Source organism: Lemur catta, chromosome 9, assembly GCF_020740605.2.
Source record: "Lemur catta isolate mLemCat1 chromosome 9, mLemCat1.pri, whole genome shotgun sequence".
Taxonomy (NCBI): domain Eukaryota; kingdom Metazoa; phylum Chordata; class Mammalia; order Primates; family Lemuridae; genus Lemur; species Lemur catta.
Genome location: NC_059136.1, coordinates 22,036,051 through 22,054,946, shown reverse-complemented (window position 1 = coordinate 22,054,946; position 18,896 = coordinate 22,036,051). Strand labels below are relative to the sequence as shown.

The 18,896-nt window shown below is 52.8% G+C and overlaps 1 protein-coding gene across 1 annotated transcript in view; it reads left to right on the top strand.

Annotated features, from left to right (window-relative positions):
* The first annotated feature begins 15,934 nt into the window (after positions 1–15,934).
* Positions 15,935–18,896, top strand: part of OCA2 (OCA2 melanosomal transmembrane protein) — a 178,216-nt gene continuing 175,254 nt past the window's right edge. Inside the window, exon 1 of the mRNA XM_045560414.1 lies at positions 15,935–16,182. Coding sequence (XP_045416370.1) covers positions 15,935–16,182 — 248 coding nt within the window. The remainder of the gene's footprint in view (positions 16,183–18,896) is intronic.

The window sequence follows — 18,896 nt, the reverse complement described above, 5'->3', positions numbered from 1 at the left end:
GAACCCTCGGGGTCCACTCTGACTCCCATGCCAGCCCCGTCTGTCTGCACAGTCTTGCTTCCTGTCCCACTGGCCTGGAGTCAGGGGTCCAGTCAGCCAGGGGGTAGGATTTGAGCTGCTGTGTGTGGCAAGTACTCTGCAAAGGGAAGGACTGAGAACAGGGTAGGAAAAACGGCTCACAGGTCTAGTGCATGAGAACTTGGGGTGAGTGGTACCAGATCAAAGCAATAGAATGTATATTTCATACATACTTTCATGTTCAGAGACAGTTTCTTTATTCAGGGACAGAATTCTTTATTTTTTTATGTGACAGAGTCTCAGTCTGTCACCTGGGCTGGAGTGCAGTGGTATCATCACAACTCGCTGCAACCTCAAACACCTGGGTTCAAATGATCCTCCTGCCTCAGCCTCTTGAGTAGCTGGGACTCTAGGCATGTGTCACCATGCCCAGCTAACTTTTTCTTATTTTAATAGAGACAGAGTCTTGCTGTTGCCCTGGATAGTCTCAAACTCCTGGCCTCAAATGATCCTCCCGCCTCGGCCTCCCAATAGGGAAAGAATATTTAGCACCAACAGAGAAGAGCCAAAGAGGAAAAGATTTTTCCTGGGAGCTTATCCATGACTGAATTGGTGAATGCCAGGATTAGTCCTATTTTCAGCTTGGCTCAAAATTTCTGTAAGCTGTGTGGTTATTTTTTTAATCACCATCCCTTTTGTTGTCAGTCAGCTTTTGTCGCATGGCAGAATTGCCCCAAAGTCAGTGGTGCCCAAGAAGCAGCGTTTGCATCTCACTCATGCCCCTGGCTTGGCTGACCCTAGCCGATGCCCCCGGAGTGTGGGCTGGGTAGGGCCATGCTTCATGCGCCTCTCCTGGACCCGGGCCTGCTCAGCACAGTGATGACACAGGTGCAAGAGGTCTCAGAACTGCACCGTCCCCTCCACCCACATTCCACTGGCCAAAGCCAGCCATGTGGCCAAGCCCAGAATCAGTGGGCTGGCCAGTGGATTTTGCCTGTAGCACAGTGGTTCTCAAAGTCTCCTCTGAGGCCCCCCGGGGTTCCTGAGGCCCTTTCAGGTCTTCCATGAGGTTCTCCCTGCAACTATGTATCTTTATGAGGCCAGATTTTCTTCCTATCCTTCCACCAAAACATAGGGCGATCTGGGACTGCAGAAGCAGGAGGGAGAATCCAGCTGTCTCCTGTTAAAGCCAGGTTGTAAAGAGACTAAGGAAAACATCAGTGCTATTCCTCTCACTACGGTGTTTTGTTTTGGAAAGTAATTTTTCAAAATAGTATCCATGTTAACAAATAATAGGTTTTTATTTTAAATGTATTACTTATTTACAATTTTTCCAGTTTTAATTTCCAACATGATAGAGAGGATATATATAACCCAGATAAAAATTAGTGAGAATCCTGGAGAGCTTTAAAGAGTATAAAAGGGTCCTCGGACCAAAATTGCTGCCCCAGAGAGGACACGCAAAGCCACCAGAGGCGAGGCCCAGGGACGCTGTGTGGGACGGCCACACCGCTGCGCTGGCTGTCTCTGCTCTCTTTGTGCTATCAGAAGCAATTGCCTGAGAGTTCTTTTTATTTTAGCTTCATGAATACTACGAATTATCTATTTTCTTCTCTTATACCACTTTACTCCTTCTAAAAATAAACAAGGAGGGGCTTTGATTTTCATAGAAATAGCTTCTTTTTTGCCCAAGAGGATGGACAGTTATGTGTCATTTTCAGTTAAACTTTTTACTCATTCAATTTATGAAGCCTAAAGTTATAGCTGAAGCCTAAAGTTATAGTTCACTTTGACAGATCAAAATTGGTGCAGCAGAACCCATTAGATAGGAAACTAGGAAACACAGGCCCATCTGTGCTAGGAGTGGACTCTTCACTTGGACAGTCCACCAACATTTTGAATTACGGATTAATTTACGTGGTGGCAGGCATCACGTTTGTTTTTCTGCGGATAAAAGTGATAGTGGATGTGTGCTTATAATGTGTGTGACGCTATGTTCTGCTTAGATTTACAAGAACTTCACATGGTGTTTGGCACTGTTCACCCTTAGAGTCCCAACAAAAACCTCTAGTTTCCTGTGCATGGACAGTCCCCAACCTTGCCTCAGAGAGGAAGAGAGCCCTCCCTACCCTCCAGGACTTGGTGTCAGGCCAGCTGTGCCTTCTGCTTCTCCCTGCCCACCCCCAGCAGAGTCACAGGGCAAGTCTCTGCACAGCCCACGTGGCCGCGGCCTGCAGTCCGGCTCTGCAGTTTATCTGCATCATAAGCTGCTTATCTGTGTTTCCAGGCCCAAATGCAAACTCCACAAGCTAAGCTGGGCTTCCTCGAGTGTGGCCTAGCCCTGGCCCGGTCCATGTGGAGGAGTATGGGATCAGTGTGGGCCAGCCCCTGCTCCGAGGCTGCACCCAGGACCTCAGAAGGCACTTCTCGCTGGGCCTGGGCTGGGCCCAAGTTTGGCAGGCTTGCTTCAGGAAACCGCCTGGACATTTGCAAACAGCTGCACTACTACAGGCATGTGCCACTGCCTGAGGGGCAGTCTGAGCAAGGAAGAATGTGGCGGCAGTACCTGGCTGGGTGTGCTCGCCAATATCATTTTCATTTTCGTCAGCAAGAAATACTGCCCAACATCGTGGTGACCACTGGTTGCTGCCGTGTTTACGGGGTCACCCTCAGGTTTAACTAGAAACCTGGGAATACTGGAGACAGCAGACTTCACTGGCAAAAATAAAAAGAAAAGGATACTCACTTCCATTTTGGGAAGAGAAGGGAGAGGTCTGAGGTATGACATTCCTTTTTGAAATGTGCAAGTTCATTGTGAAATCCCCTTAGAGTGCTCTGAGTGAAGCTAGTGGAGCGAAAGGCTCCCTGGGCCGGCACTCTGCGCTGTTCACATGTCGGCTGCAGTGTCACCTGGGACTGGGGCTCTCCCTGCTCCGATTAACCCACCAGAGCAGCCAGGGCGATGCGTGGGTGTGAGATTCCTCGGAGTTTAAATCTGCTCTGTGGCCCAGGTCTTGTGATTCTTCCAGTTCTCATTCTCCTAGAGCTCATGTTTTAGCATTAACGTAAGCCTGATTAATCACTTTTTTCTTTTTCGTAGGAAAATATTTCACAGCAAGGGCTTCTGCTAGGACCTATCTCTTGTCGCTTGGATCCTACCAGTTAGGTAGGCACCAAGAGCAGGGCAGTGGAAGGGTGTGACTCCCGGGCTGCAGGCGCTGGTCCCGGGTGCGCCTCAGGAAATGGGACGCGGAGGGTCCCCTGGTGCTTCTGTCGGCTGGGCCTGGGCTCAGGGCTGGAGCACAGAGTCCCTGTCCGTCCCGTGCGGGCTGACACCAGCAGCACAGGGTGCTGGGGACTTCTGCCCACTCGGAAGTGCAGGGCCGGCTCCGACACTTCCTGGCGCACGACAGGGCTCTGCTGTGGCGACACGTGCCATGCACCGTAAGCTCTGCCACCAGGCCCGTGGTTGGTTTTTGCCAGCTCGTCGTGGTGGCCTCAGGCATGTCATGTCACCGTCGTCCCTAAGAAGGTCCCCGTGCGGTGCTGCTGTGGCTCTGCGAAAGCCAACGTGGCGTCGGTGCCCGGTCATCTCCTCACCTCCCTTGGTTAGAGTGATGGAAAGAGCCCTCTGGGACGATGGTGTCCGGGTAGGGTAGAGCTGGCCCAGGCTCGGTGCGGGCACCCAGAAACCTGTGGGTGGCGCTCAAGTCCCAGCGGAGGAGCAAGCGCGGAGGGGGACACTTGGTCCTTCTGGCTCCCTCCGACCCAGTGGCCTTGGGTACAAACTCTTTGGTTAGGGGTGTGAGGGGCAGCACGCGCACGTACACACACGCCGCAGGGAGCCAGGACGGTGGGCAGGCTCGGAAGGGCTGGGCCTGCCCTGGGATCCTGACCTGCAGCAAGAGGTCTGGGCCCCAGAACATCTGGTCACTGTCAGGAGCATGCCATGGTGGCCGATGACATCAGGAACTAGCCAGGTGCACTGGCAGCCAGTCTGATCAGTGGAAAAAAGGTTAAAGAGTCCAAGATTCCATCCTGTCAGGATACTTGCTTCAAGGGTGGGAGGCATTTACCCCAAGTGGGGCTGAGTGTCCCATGGTGGCTTTCTCTGACCAGGAGGGCTGTGAGCAAGGTGCACTATGCAGCCACTCCCACAGCTGCCAGCCTTCAGTTACCCCGGGATCTGAATAGAAACAGAGACACACACACACACACAGTCAACCCAGTGTGTGAGCAGAAGGAACCAGTAGGGTCCTGGATTCACAGGTGACCATCCTTGTGCTTGTCCCCAGCCTCTGGTCACCCAACCCCAACCCCACCCCTCCCAGCACACACACACACCACAACTCTCCCCACAAAGGCCTCTGGGATCCCAGAGAACTTTCCTGAATACCTTGTAGGAAGACAAGGAGTAGACTTTAGGGTGTTGGCCTAAGTTTGTTTATCTGTTCAATTGCTGAAAGACATCGTTGTCGTGCGTAAGTTTTGGCAATTACTCATAAAGCTGTTATAGACATCGTGTGCAGGTGTTGGTATGAAAATAAGTTTTCAACTCATTTAAGTAAATACCAAGGAACATGATTGCAGGGTTGTATTGTAAGTGTTTAGTTTTTTCAGAAACTGCCACACTGTCTTCCAAAGTGGCTGTACCATCTTGCATTCCCACCAAGAATGAGAGTTCCTGTTGCTCCACAGCTCGTTACATTTTAAAAAGCCATTAAAGTGCAGAACCTAAGTCCAGAATCCCCTCTCCGCCCCATTGGTAGCATCAAGCCTTCATCGTTCAGTCCTGCATCCTTGGCTAGGGTGTAGTCAGTCTGTGGTGATTTTAAAACATGACCCCAATGTCCTTTGACATTCCTCCCATTAAGAACTGGTGCCTGTGTCCTTCCCCTTAAACCTGGGCTCTGTAACTGCTTGGCTAGTGGAACGTTGCAGAAATGACACCTGCCAGTCCTGAGCGCAGGCTTTAAGGAAATGGTGGCTTCCATTTCCTGTCTCTTGGGCCCCAGCCACCTTGCTGTAAGGAATTCCAAGAGTCGGTGCAGAAGCCACATGGTGGAGCCCGCAGACCCACCCCGGGGTGAGCAAGTGCATCTCCAGATGCTTCCAGACTTAAGCTGCCTCCTACCTTTGCCCTGCCCTGGCTGTCGCAGGGCACAGAAGAGCTGTTTTCACTGTGCCTTTCTGAATTCCAGACCCACAGAATTTGGGAGCATGAGGAAATGCTATTTTGGCCATTAAACTTTGAGTAGTTTGTTACACAGCAGTAGATAAAAAGAACCTGTGTGGTTTGATTTTTCCTCTTTCTCAGGACCTTTGGTTGAACATTAAGTTCACTCTCTGACCTGAGCTAAGAGGCAGAAGGACCCTGGCCATCTGCAGAGCTCTTCCTCTTCTCCCTCATATCTTGGGGTCAGTGCACAGGCTGGGCTGAGCCATGCCCCCGTGGGCAGAAGTGGGTGCACAGGATTTGTGGGCTGTAGGGTAGGGGCAGGAAAAGGCTGGGGACTGCAGGGCCCTGCACAGCAGGTGGCCACAGGGATCCCTGGGCAGGGATTCCTAAAGGGGAGCTGCAGACCGATTTCCACGTGAAGTGGGGCCTGGAGGGCTCGGACAGGAATGGCTTTCTCTTCTTTTCCTTGGCCGCCACAGACAGGGGAGGCAGCTTTTCCCTGGGCCCTGCTCAAGCCTGCCCAAATCTGAGACCCTTTGACCTTCCTGGACCCTTGTCCTCTGTGTCACACCTGTCTGTTGAGGGCAAGAGGCGAGGGGTCACCCATAAATACATAAATTATGTGCACACATCTACACACAACCCACCACTGCACAAAACGTTAAGCAAAGGGACTCTGTTATGGACATGCTGGAATTTATATATTCAAGTACTCTGTGCTGCAAAATAGTCACCTTTGACCTTTATGTCTGATTCCAGTAATGCTGCTGTTTGCCAAGAACATTTAGGGAGCCCTTATTTTGGGCTTCAAGAATTTCCTGGCCATCCAACAAAGATATAACTCTATGATCACATCTTGTTTCGGACCCAAATCTTCCTGCCCAGCTCCAGGGAAAACATGGCATTTCTGAGACTGGCCCTCATCACTTCTGACTGCAGAAATCCAGTCCCCCTTAAAAGCACATTCGGCCACCCCTGAGTTACAAGCAGGCTTCCAACGATGCCATCTGCAGTCAGTGCTCACTCTCAGCCACCAGGAAGGGAAACCCCATCTGGACCTGGCTTCAACAACCAAGAGGATTGATTGGCGGCATCTAAGTAGTCCAGAGACAGAGAGTGCTTGGCCTGTGGTTTGGCCCTGGTGTGAATGCCTGGTCTTGGAGACACTGTCCTGCTCAGGGAGGCTTCATCACCCCCACAGCTTCCCCCAGGGGTCCCAACCCTGACCCAATCCCAAGAGGATTGGGACACACAGATTTGGTTATCTGAGCCAGTCCCTGGTGGGGAGGTGGGGTTTCCACCCTACTTGTGGCCACACAGGGCCCATCCCTGGAGCTGGGGTAGCTGCAAACATTTAGCAGCTATGGAAAGAACAGTTACCTGAGAGGCATATAGAGCTATTAATACATGCCTGGCCACACTTGCCCTGCTGTTATTCCACAACTCTCTTTTCCACAGACTCACCTGCACACCAAGGCTCCCTCGAGTGCATACTGCCCTGTAAGGGTGGTGGCAGCCCAGAACCTTCTGTCCCCTCAGGTGTCTCCGCATTCATGCTCTGCCACTTTCCGCTTGAGGCATTGGAGGAGGACCTTCAGGTGCAGTGATGAGTGCGGATGAGCTGCCATTTTTGGAACGGGAACTGGTGCTTCAGTGGTCATAGGTGCCTCGGTGCCTGGACCCATGAGATTGGGGTCACCATGCACGGTGCTTGAGACCCGTGTCCACACACGATGCACACATGGCTGTCTGAAGCAAGGTATCTACAAATGTGACACTGGATATGAGCTCCAGCTCTCCTTCTGCCCGGCCCCTGGGTACACTCTGTCACTTTGTTGTAAGTTCTGTGCCTTCCAAATTCCTACCAGCAGCCGCCGCAGGAATAAGGGTCTCCAGTGAGGTCTGTGGAGGCACCTCTGGTAAAGAGACCTTTTTGGGTTCTGCTGTTCCATGGTGCGCAGAGCTGAGAACCTCTGACTTCCTGCCAATCTCCACACAGTGCCTGGCCCATTGCTGGTGTATGTGTGTGTAGTTTATGCGTCTGTATTTCTGTGTGTGGGGGTCGGTGTGTAGTTTGTGTCTGTGTGTGGTGTCTGTGGTGTGTGTGTGCGCCTCTCTGTGTCTGTGTTACTGTGTGTGTGCAAGTGTCTGTAGTTGGTGAGCCTCTTTGGGTGTCTCTGGGTGTTTCTCTGTGTGTGTTCATGTCTCTGTGTGTCCGTGTCGTACGAGAAAGAGCTTTCCACAGGTGTAACTGTGGCTAGAGTCCTGGGCTGGAGGAGGAGCAGAGCCACGAGAAAATAAGAGGAAAGCTGGTCAATTTATCAGCTCTAGTGGTGAACTCTCACAATGCAGAAGAGAATATTCACTCCATTTTGGCCGGGCGCAGTGGCTCACGCCTGTAATCCTAGCACTCTGGGAGGCCGAGGCGGGCGGATCGCTGGAGCTCAGGAGTTCGAGACCAGCCTGAGCATGAGCGAGACCCCATCTCTACTAAAAATAGAAAGAAATTATATGGACAGCTAAAAATATATAGAAAAAATTAGCCGGGCATGGTGGCGCATGCCTGTAGTCCCAGCTACTCGGGAGGCTGAGGCAGAAGGATTGCTTAAATCCAGGAGTTTGAGGTTGCTGTGAGCTAGGCTGATGCCACGGCACTCACTCTAGCCCGGGAAACAGAGCGAGACTCTGTCTCAAAAAAAAAAAAAGAATATTCACTCCATTTTCCCAATTCTTGTTCTTAGGGAAAAGTTTGTCCCAAGTCCTTGGCCACCATCTACGAAGCAGAGCTTGCAGCTGCGATGCGCCGCGGGGCTCCAGAGCGCGGGCGCGGGTGGTCTGCGGAGGGTCGGCGGCCCGGAGCGCGCTCGCTGGGGGCGGGGCCGCCGGGCGGGGTCGGGGCGGGGGCGGCTCGGAGGGCGCTCGCTGGGGGCGGGGCCGCCGGGCGGGGGCGGGGCGGGGGGGTGCTCGCTGGGGGCGTGGCGGGCGCGCGCGGACTCCCGCCGAGGCTGTCTCCACTCACCTCTCGGAGCCCTCGGTGCCGACCTGGACCTTCCCCTCCTGGGGGTCAGCGCGTCCTCAGGTACAGTGAAAGCGCTTCGCGGGTCGGGAGAGCGGAGGCGCTGAGCTCGCCCGCGCCGGGAGCAGGCAGGACTCAGACAAGCTGCGCTGAGCGTTTATGGAGCAAGGCAGGTTTCCCCAAGGGAGAAGGTGCGAGCCCGGGCGGGCTGAGCCGAGTGGCGCCTGCTCTCTGAGCCTCCGGCTCGCTGGGGGTCGGGCGCCCGGGACAAAGCTGCCCCCGGTGGGCAGTGGCTTCGGGAGGGGAGCTTCAGGCGTTCAGTGAACGTTCGTTCCACTTGAGCTCCTGGGCGGCATCTGCGCTGCGGCTGGGCCTCGTAGCCGTGAGCGCGGCGGTCAGGCGCTTCTCTGGGATGGAATGCACTGGGGTGAGAACATTAAATCCCTCAAAGCCGCTGCTCTTTACTGTGGTCACACACAGTGAAATAAATGTGGCTTTAATGTAGCCAGCTCTTTTTAAGGACGTGGATGTTGAGCATAAGCGACAGGGTGTGTGGACATTCTGGGTTCACAGACCCAGGCAGGGGCCAGGGGCTCAGGACAAACGCTCCCACCCCACAGGGCGAATCAGTGCCCCGGCCTGACTGTAAAGCTCCCCAGGTGACTCTCACATGCGCTTTGAGAGGCACTGACTTAGACCAGTGTGACAGTTCTACAGTGGGTAGTTTTAGGGTAAGTGATCCTGAGGAAAAGAAGACAGGAGGCTGTTAGCTCTTGTGGACAGGTGCTGTCTACCTAAACCACCTAGGCATTCCGGGAGGTTTGCTTGCTGGGTGGCCCGAGCTTGGGGAGGGGGCGACATGGGGTCTACCTCCAGGTTCCTGGGGCAGGGTCTGCCAGGCCTGGGCATCTGAATGCATCTGGCCATACCAGCTCTCACATAGGAGCTAATGAATGATTAAATCTGGAAGCAGAGACGAAAGCTCTGGGTAGGCTGTAAAGGCTTGCACAAAAACTGCTTGTCATTGCAAATTTAGTTTACAAAAACTTGAGTGCTGTTGTTCACATTGGTGTAAAGTAAGGGTGATTTAGGAGCATAAGTTCCTAAAGTTTTATTACAATGATGAAAAGCAAATCCTGATACCAGCCAGGCACAGTGGCGTGAGCCACTGGGAGGCTCAGTTCGAGACCAGGCTGGGCAGCATAGTGGCCATCTCTTTTAAAAAGTGCTAATACTGTTCTTGTTTTGTGTGAAAGCAATGCCCCACCTATCCCCAGGGTTAGCTGAAGTCTGAGGACAGCAGGAATACTGAAAAAAGTGAGGTCCTTGCTGCCTTTTGAAACCCTGTGACACCTGGGTTTCTGTGCTGGAGTGCAGGTGGCAGGGAAAGGTTTTAAGCTAGAGGCCATGTGGCTGGGTGGTGGGGAGCAGCTGGGGGCTCAAGAAAGCCACTGCCAAGTCCTGCTTGCTGAGAGGTGGCTGCCTGGCCAAGGCTGGAGCCACTTCACAGGTGATGGCTCTGCAGGGTGAGGGTGAGTCATGGGTGGGGGGACTCCCACTTGGTGATGAAAGCACCTTGGATAGCTGGTAGGATCAGTCACACAGGCCCCATGGAAGGGCCAGGAGTGGCTTCCGCACTCTGGGGGCTTTTGGGCACCTTTGAGTACAGGAAGACAAGAAGGTAGCTGGACACAGTGGTCTGGGCTGCAGAGGAGAGCTTGGAGATCACCTGTCCACAGGTGAGGATGAGGCCTCTGGGGAGAGGAGAGAGAAAAGGGGTCTTTTAACAGCTGAAGGAGGGGACGATCCAATGTGCCTATTCCCCATATACTAGAAATATCAGCAGAGAGTCCGCAGATCAAAACTCTGTTAGCGCCTTTGGGCCGCTGGCTGCACCACCTCGCTCGCTGGTAGTTGGCTTTCCCAGTTTTGATTACAGGCTCTGGCATTGCCTCCAACTGTCCTGCCTAGCGGGGCGCGCGGAGGCGGGTCCGGTGCCTCAGGAGGCGCCGTCCCATCCGCCACCCTCGGAGAGCCTGCTCGTCTGGGACCCGCGCGTCCCGAGCGGCTCCCGCCGAGCGCGGGGTGGGGCCGGCCTCCGCGGGCTGTCGGGCCGCTCGGCGGTGAGGATAAAGTCCGACCCGCGGCCGCGGGGAGCTGCAGCGCGACGCGCCTGGGGTTTCTGCCCGGCCACCTGCCGCGGACGGAGCGAGGGCAGGACCGGCGGAGAAAGGGGCTCGGCCGCCCGGGCTGCGGTGCGGGCCGCGTCCCTGGCTGAGCGTTTGTGCGCTCGTCCTGCGGCGGGGCTGCCACTGTCCCTGGAGTCTTGTGAGCGCTCCCCCGAGCAGAGCCCACCCGGCGACCCTCCGAGGCACGAGGGGGTCGGTCAAATCCCGGGGCCGCCGCTCTCTTCTCAGCCTTGAAGGAGTCGTACTCTTTAAAGAACATAAAAGAGATTAAAAGCTGTGATGTTTGATTTACTGTTCTAGAAGCTTTTAACCAAGTTCACATGTTGGAAAACCCATCTGAAGGAATATACGGTCAGACTGGGCGTCTGTGTCCAGGTCTGAAGTGGGGCAGTGTCACAGCCCTCCCTGCACTGCCCTTGGCAGGACACATCTGTCTCTGCCCAGGGCGGATCTCAGGCCTGCTTGGCCCCGGGGCTCCGCCGGCCCCCGGCCCCTCCTGGCTTTGCGAACTAGAAAGAGAGCAGGAAACGCAATTGACAGCGCTTCGTCCCCGTGGACACAGCCACGCCCCCGGCAAGCCACGCCCCCGGGACCAGCCAGGACCCCCGGACAATGCGCTCTGAGAGTGGCTCGGGGACTGAGCAGTGCGGTACGTGGCCAGAGGTTCAGTAATCCGGCTGTTTTCGCAGGACTTTACATACTGTCCGCCAGAGGAGAGGGTCGGCTGTGGAGGGATTCTCTTTAACAGCAAAATTTTCACAGCAGTTGGTGAACTTGTTCTTTCCTCTCTTTTCGTTACTGTATTATGTCAAATGATTAAAAAACTTGAAGATAAGTGTTCTTAAGATTTACGAAGAAACTATTTTCCACATGGTGTATATTGCTGCGACTGTAAAATCGCCAGGTGGGCCTTGCCCTCCGGGGTTCAGTTCGTCTACCTGGCGCCACACGCAGGGGTGGAGCTGGGGACCCGCCGCCCCAGCATGGGGGGAGCTGATCTTTCAGGTGCGGCCTTGCTGGGCTGTGGGCACGAGGGCAGGGTGCTCAGACCCCTCTGCGCCCTCCTGCTTCCTGTCCCTTGTGCCCCCCCTAGCTCATGTGCGCCGGGCTCTGTTCCATAGGTGCCACCAAAGCCCATCAGAGCCGGAGCACCCCAGCCAAATCTCCATGGGCGTGTCAGAGCCATCAGGATGGGCTGGGGGTGTCCAGGCCTAGTCGGAGTATCTGGGAGCACCGCTCTCAGCCATCCTATCCTCCCTTTTCACACCAGATTGTTGGGTCTTTTTCTTGGGCAGAGCCGCTGCCAGTGGCTGCTGGACCAAGTGGAGAAGGCTCAGAGGTAGAAACTGGTCCTCTCCGGGGCAGGGGCAGGTGTCAGGGCCACGCCCAGTGCCCTGCCCTGCGCGCTGCACCTGGCCTCTGGCCATGCTCACACCCAGTGGTGTCGTCCAGCACCTGTCCTGGGCACGTCTGAGGGAGGAGCATCTGGGGCCTGGAGCAAGGTGGGTGAGCACCAGGCGAGGGCAGGGGCTCCAGGACGTCTGAGAGACCATGGGGACAGAAGGAGCAGCAGGAGGGGCCCAGGGCCAGAGACCTTGCAGGACCGGGAGGGAGGTGGGGGTGCTTCTACAAGTCTAGTGGGGAAGAAAGCAGAGCCCGAGGAAGGGCGGGCAGCGGCCAGAGGGTTGGCTGTGAAGACTGGAAGATTCCACTGGGTTGAACCATCTATTTTTTTTTTCTTAAAAATAAGCCACAACCATCTATTATTTTTTTCCTAAAATTTGGTGACAACTTGGTCATTTTGGTGTGAGTCTTGCTCTGAAGGAGGGGCCTGGGTGCAGTCGCCCCAGGCGGTGGTGTAGGATCTGTCCATACTCTACCCCTGGCCCACTGGGGACACAGCCGCCCTAGGGTCCCTTTCCAGCTGCCTGAAAGTGTCTGGACCAGATGGGGCTCAGCCCCAAGTGGGCCCAGCCCCAGTGCAGGGCTAGGTTCTCCTCTGTGGGATCCTCAGCAGGGAACATGAGACGTCCCTCTATGGGTCAGGCACATGGGATCCAATGGGGCAAAGCCAGTCTGAGGCTGTGGTTCTGGGGGTAGTGAAGCCATGAACTGGGGTGATGAGAGGGTCCCCCAGAGGAGGAGCTAGGTGCTAGGGCATTGGGATCTCCCAGAGGACAGGCTGTGGGACAGGGGTGCTCCAATCACCTGCGTGAGAGGTGATGACCAGGTGGGAATAGGAGGGTTTAGGATATGTTTGGAGAAATTGGATGAGGAATGTATGAGAGAGAGAGGGACCTCTGGGTGAGCCGTGCTCTTGGTGTCCCTGAGAAGAGGCAGGAAGTGGGGTGGAATGATAGCTTCTACTCAACCCAACACAAACACTAATCTGTTCTGTGATATCACCCTGGCTGGGAGGGGGTGGGGTGCCTCATTACTGCTCCTTATGTGGCATCCAGTGACACTATTAAGGGGGTGGACTCATTACTGCTAAGCAGGGGTGAATGCCCTGATTCTCACTTGGCCTCCTCTTATGCCACCTGAGCAGGGAGGGAGAGTGGTCCCTGTTACTGCAGGGTGAGGATGAAGTCCAGGCCCCCGGCATGGTGGTCTCCACTTACACAGGGTGGGAAGGGGTATGTAGGGAGGAAGTGGGACTCCCCAACATTCAGCAGAAGTGAATGTCCAAGCTCCCTACTCAGCCTTCTCTGACAGCATCCCAGTGGGGAGAGGGAGGGGGCATGGCATTACAGCCTTTCGGGCTGCCCGCTTAGCCTTTGCCATCCAGAGTGGATTTGAGTCTGTAGTATTTGGCTGCAGTAGAGCAGTTATTGTCTAAAAGCTTTCTGTCTTGCTAGCCCACCCCTTTACTGGTCCTTTGGCTTGGGAACAGGCTTCTTTTGGGACTTTTTGTTTTGTACCTGTTGGTGTTTCCAGTTTGCCAGCTCCTTTAGCTCCCTGTCTAGAGTATATGAGGCAAAATGAAAACGCAAGGACCTCACTACTGTGGTATTTCTTAGGTCCCTACCAGTTTGCCTTCTTCTCTTCATCCCTCAGGGTCTTCTTACGGTTGTTTTATACAAAATCTCAGTTTTTTATTTTTTATTTTTGAAAGACAGGGCCTCACACTCTTGCCTAGGCTGGAGTGCAGTGGCGCAATCATAGCTCATTGCAGCCTTGAACTCCTGGGCTCAAGCAATCCTCCTGCTTCAGTCTCCTGAGTAGCTGGGACTACAAGGTGCCACCACACCTGGCTAATTTTTAATTTTTTTTTTTTTTTTTTTGTAGAGATGGGGTCTCTCTTTGTTCCCCAGTCTAGTCTCAAACTCTTAGACTCAAGTGATCCTCCTACCTCGGCCTCCCAAAGTGCCGGGATTATAGGCATGAGCCACTGCACCTGGCCAAAATGTCAGTGTTTTAGTTGTATGTTGCAGGAGGAATAGAGAAAAGTAGTTCTACTCTATCTTCCTGAAAGCACAAGTCCTGAGATGTATTTTTTCTTAGTGTTGGTGGATATGATGGTGTGTTTGCACACTGGCCTGAGTGATTCAGGAGTGGGGAGAATTGCAGCAACACAGTCTGAGCAGGTAGGAGCAGGTGGGCTCCAGTGTGCCAGGCAGGGCTGCAGACAGGTGTGTCCTTGGAAGACTGGGCATTTTATTCTCACTGTCTCTAGTTTTGTCAATGTGGCAATCCTGGAACTTTTTGCTCCCTCAGACATTCTTCGCTCTTGCCTGCCTCTGCTCTGAATCTCAGGGTCTGACTCTGGCTGGGTTCCAGGGTCAGTAGCTTCCTCCTGGGTTCAGCCAACAGGAGTCTCTGCTGGGAGACGGGAGGAGGCAGAAGGGAGAAGCTGGTACTTCTCCCCATTCCACTCTGCTTTGGGACAGCTCTTCGGGCCTCCAGCTCCTTCTAGAAAGACCCTCCATGGTTTCTGTTCTCACCTTCTCCCTCTGCCTCACAGCCACAGGGTGGTGGAGGTTTCTGGCTGCTACTAATCTCTTTGCTCTGGTTAGCTTCTCAGCATGTCTACCCACTGTGTAACCAGTTTCTGGGGTGAAGCACTCAGAGAAGCTTCTAGTTCCTTCTTGGACCGTGGCAAATTCAGTCAGTGAAGGCAGGAAGAGGCAGAGTGAACAGCTGGGATTGGGAAGGGGGGTGGGCATGTGGGATTGTGAGGGGGAAGGCAGAGGAGTCTGTGATGCCTCGGGAAACATGGTAGGATTGCAGGGCAGTGCCAGGGCCCACCTGGGGATCCCGCGCACGGATGCCACATTGCAATCATCAGCAGCACAGAGGCTTTTCTATGGACATGTTCAGCCGCTTTGGTGCTGGCACAGAGTGGGCAAGCAGGGTTGGGAACTGGCCATAGGTAACAGACTGACTCCAGGGGCCCCATCATCCCCACCTCCCACTGCTGACACCCTGGTGTGATCCCCTCCCCTTGAGTGTAGGCAGGACCCACGACTGACCTCCAACCAACAGAATATGGCCAAGTGATGGATGTCACTCCCCTGATTATGTCACATTATACGACATTCTGCCTTGCTAGTAGACTTACTCTAGAGACTCTCCTTGTTGCTTGATGAAGTGAACAGATGTATTGGGGAAGCCCACATGGCAAGGGGCTGCAGGAAGCAGGTGGGAGGTGATGGTGGCTTCTGATAACTCCCTCAGTAGCAGCATTAATCCCTTCGGAAGGCAGAGCCCTTGTAACCTCGTCACCTCTTAAAGGTCCCACCTCTCAACACTGTTGCATTGGGGATTAAGTTTCTAACACATGAACTTTGGGGGACACATTCAAAGCAAATCACCAGGCTGCTGCAAAGCCAAGGTTGTCGCTGGGGTTGTGGGATGCTAGAAAAATATAAAAAGATAAAATGGTAAATGGTTTGAATATAGTCCAAGAAGCAGGACCCCGTAACCTTACAAGTGTAGTAATTTTTCTCATTTTTATAATAGGTATTATTATTTTCTCATTACAAAAGTATTAATTTGCTAGATGAAAAAACATAAAAACCATAGCATAGACAAGGAAGGAAAAAGACGCTGCCATCTCTACCTTCACTGTCCAGAGGAACCCGTGGTTTGGAGGGTGTGTCTTTTTGGTCTTCTGTCCTATACATATAATTTATGCATATTTATTTCAATAAAAACATCACAGTGTCTCAATTTTCCTCTCCATATCCTTAACATTTCCCAGTATCAGCTTATATCCCTCTAGATCATTTTTATGGTTGTGCAGCACTGTGCACTTATCATCAGTTACTTAACCAAATGCTTTGTGCTAAATACTTAGGTCCTTGCTCATGCTAAATGTTCTGAAATGTTCATCCATGGAGAGGAGTACACACTGTTTCCCATGTGATATTAGAATGCTGGACCACTGGAAGGACCTCGTGATAAGTGGCCTTCCTATTGTACTATCGGTATAGTATAGATTTCCCAAAGTGCAAACTATGTTCCCGGTTTGCTTTTCCTCAACAGTGGTTTCTTTCTGTCTGATCCTAGAGAGAAGATTGACAGCAGAACATGCATCTAGAGAGCAGAGATGGCAGGGTGGTGTCCGGCACACTGGAGGTGGAGCTGCATCAGACGTCTGCTGGGACTTGTGCAGGCCCTGGAGGACCAGGGCCCGAGGGACCAGCGGCCAGCAAGTGCAGGCCTCTGCAGGGAGCTGGTGGAGCAGACCCTTCGAGCCCCTGTCCCAGCGGAGCTGCAGAGCAGAGCTGCTGGGCTCCTGCAAGACAGGATTTTGGCTCATTTTTCATGAAGGGAAGGTGAGTTTAAAATAGCTTTATCTTATAAATGTGGAATTCACAAATATTGGGTTTCCATGAGCACAGTTCCCCCACATTTGCTGTGGGAAAAATTTCCAGAAATTTTGCAAGAATCTTTCCAGCATTAGATCACTCTCCTGGCCTGTTCTGGTTGAATGATATTTCTAAAATATGATAACTTAGCTCCAAAAGATAATAAAAATAGAAACAAGAGTTTATGGCATGAAGACTTAGTATTTAGCATATTATTTAAGGTAGTCAAAGTATTCCATAATTTTAGAAAGCTGATACATATATCTTAGAACATGCTTTATTTCTATAAAAGTGAATTAACTGAATATTGCTTTTCATGTCAGAAAAAATAAGGATTTACATAATTAAGAAAAATTTTCAACAAATCTTTAAATATTAACTGATATAAAAACAATGAATAGATTTTATGTGTCAATGCTCACACCCCATATTCATGATTTACAGTTCACACATGTCCTTGTAATGAGGAAAGCAGCTCTGTATGTGCAAGTGTCTATGGCTGCCTCAGTCCGGGCATATTGATTACTCTGCAGATCCGGGCACCTTTTCCTCACAGGTGATACATCTTGCTCACGGTGTTGCTCAACCAGAACCCTGACCCATGCAGTACTGATGGTCTCTCTAGCCTTTGACAAAGCAGAGCACTACAGAAATGCATGCAAGTGTGGTGTGTGCCACCCCCTGCTGTGGTCCTGCCCTCCCTGCCTCCCAGCGGGCCCTCGGGAACAAGCCCCAGAGCTGGCCCCTCACCTGTGGACGAGGCAGAGCACCTGCTACTGCAGGTTTGCCTTCAACATCCATGTGGCTGCGTGTGTGGATAGCATTTCCCCAGTATCTCTTATTCCTTTGATGGGTGGACCCTCCAGCTTGGGCCCCAGGAGAAAGTCTGGCAGCCTGCAGGGCACCAAGCGGCACTCCCGTGGGTCAGGACCCAGCCCTTGTGTCCTCATGCCTCACTCCCTGCCACGCCGGGACCAGGCAGGCTTCCTTTCAGCATGCGGAGGCTGTTTACAGATTCAGAGGTCAGGGCCCACCCTGGAGGTTTTGTTTGGTTTGTCTGGGGAGGGGTCAGTCTTGCTGGACAGTCTACTCTTCCTTCCTACTTTACCTCCAAGTTTTCTGAGAACAAATCCTGCTCCTGTCTTAGTGAGGATGGTTGTCATTTCCACCTGTGCCCACGCGGCAGCAAACACTTACCTGTCTCGTTCTCAGACAGCTGATGCCCAGCAAGGGTTTGCTGTCCAAGAGCAGGGAGCATGTCTTATTTGTGTCTGCCGCTGGCTGAGTGGGTGCTCAATATTAATAAATAATTGAATGCAATTGTAGCTTATACATATTTTCAGGCCAGTATTTTGTGTGTGTGTGTGTGTGTGTGTGTGTGTGTGTGTGTGTGTGTGTGTGTGTGTGTGTAGCAGGGCCATTTCCTGATGGGGAGCAGATGCTCTGAGAGTGCAGGAGCTTGGGGCTTTGTCTTTCCAAGAGCAGACTGCAGCAGTGACAGCAGATGGGCAGGCCAAAAGGCCCACTGTCCTAGGATGTCTCAGGAGGCACAGTTGTTCTGACTAGGACATGGGAAGCTCCTCAAGGGTCAGGCTCCACAGAGAGGGCCTGCTGTTATGTTGAGAGCACTCCCTCCTGGGAAGGGCACTCTCCACTGATTCTGCTCAGGGATCATGTAAGGTTTGGGTGAGAGATGTTTTCACAACAGTACACATGCTTCATTGGTGGTAGAAGCTGCCCTCATCATAGGAAGATGCTGTATTGGGTGACAACCACATGAGCCGGGCCAGCTTGCCCACTACTGAGCATGCTTGGGTGTGTAAGGTAACTCTGTGTGATTCCATGTTGATCACACGTGTGCAGGGTAGGGGCTCCCCAGTGACACACCTCTCATGCTTGCACCCCCTCCCCTGCCACCCAGGCAGCCCTGGGGCCAGAGGTAGGACCAGCGGTCCCTCTGAGGCTCTAAGGCGGGCTCTGTGGTGGGATCAATGGCGATCGGTGATGAAGGACAGGGCATGGGCAGGAGTCTGCCCTGAGGGTCAGCACGCACCTTCAGCACACTCTTGAGGGGCTGGTCAAGATGGGTGTGGAGGGTGCTGCTGGGATCTGAAAACCCACTGGGGGGCCTCCTTCTGGCCACAGCCATTTGGCCCCCTCTGGAGGGCCAGCACACACGCGTGCATATCTATGTACATGCATACACATGCACTTAACATACACATACACATATATGCACAGTTATGTGAGTCTATACAGACACACATGTACACCCACATATATATACATATCTATACATGTATGCATGCACATACACATATATACATGCAATATTTACACACATGCATACACACACACAATGATTTCTATTTTCTGTTAGCCTGGACCATTGAGAATTTAGAAGAGGCTGGGGTGGGTGCTGCAGGAACAGCCACCTGCTTGCCCAAATGGTTGAGAGCAGGTGACCCGCCTGCCCATCAGCCCCTTCCTGGAACAGTGCCTTGTGCTCATACCCACTGAGGTAGTACAGCAATGCACTCTTAGGAAATACTGATTTGCAAAATGTAACATTTCTCAGTTTGGAATTTTGTCTATGCCCATGGGCTTTCTTAATATGGGGCATTAGATCTTTGTGAAAAATACAAAGTATTATATGGTATTATTATGATGTTATTTGCTTT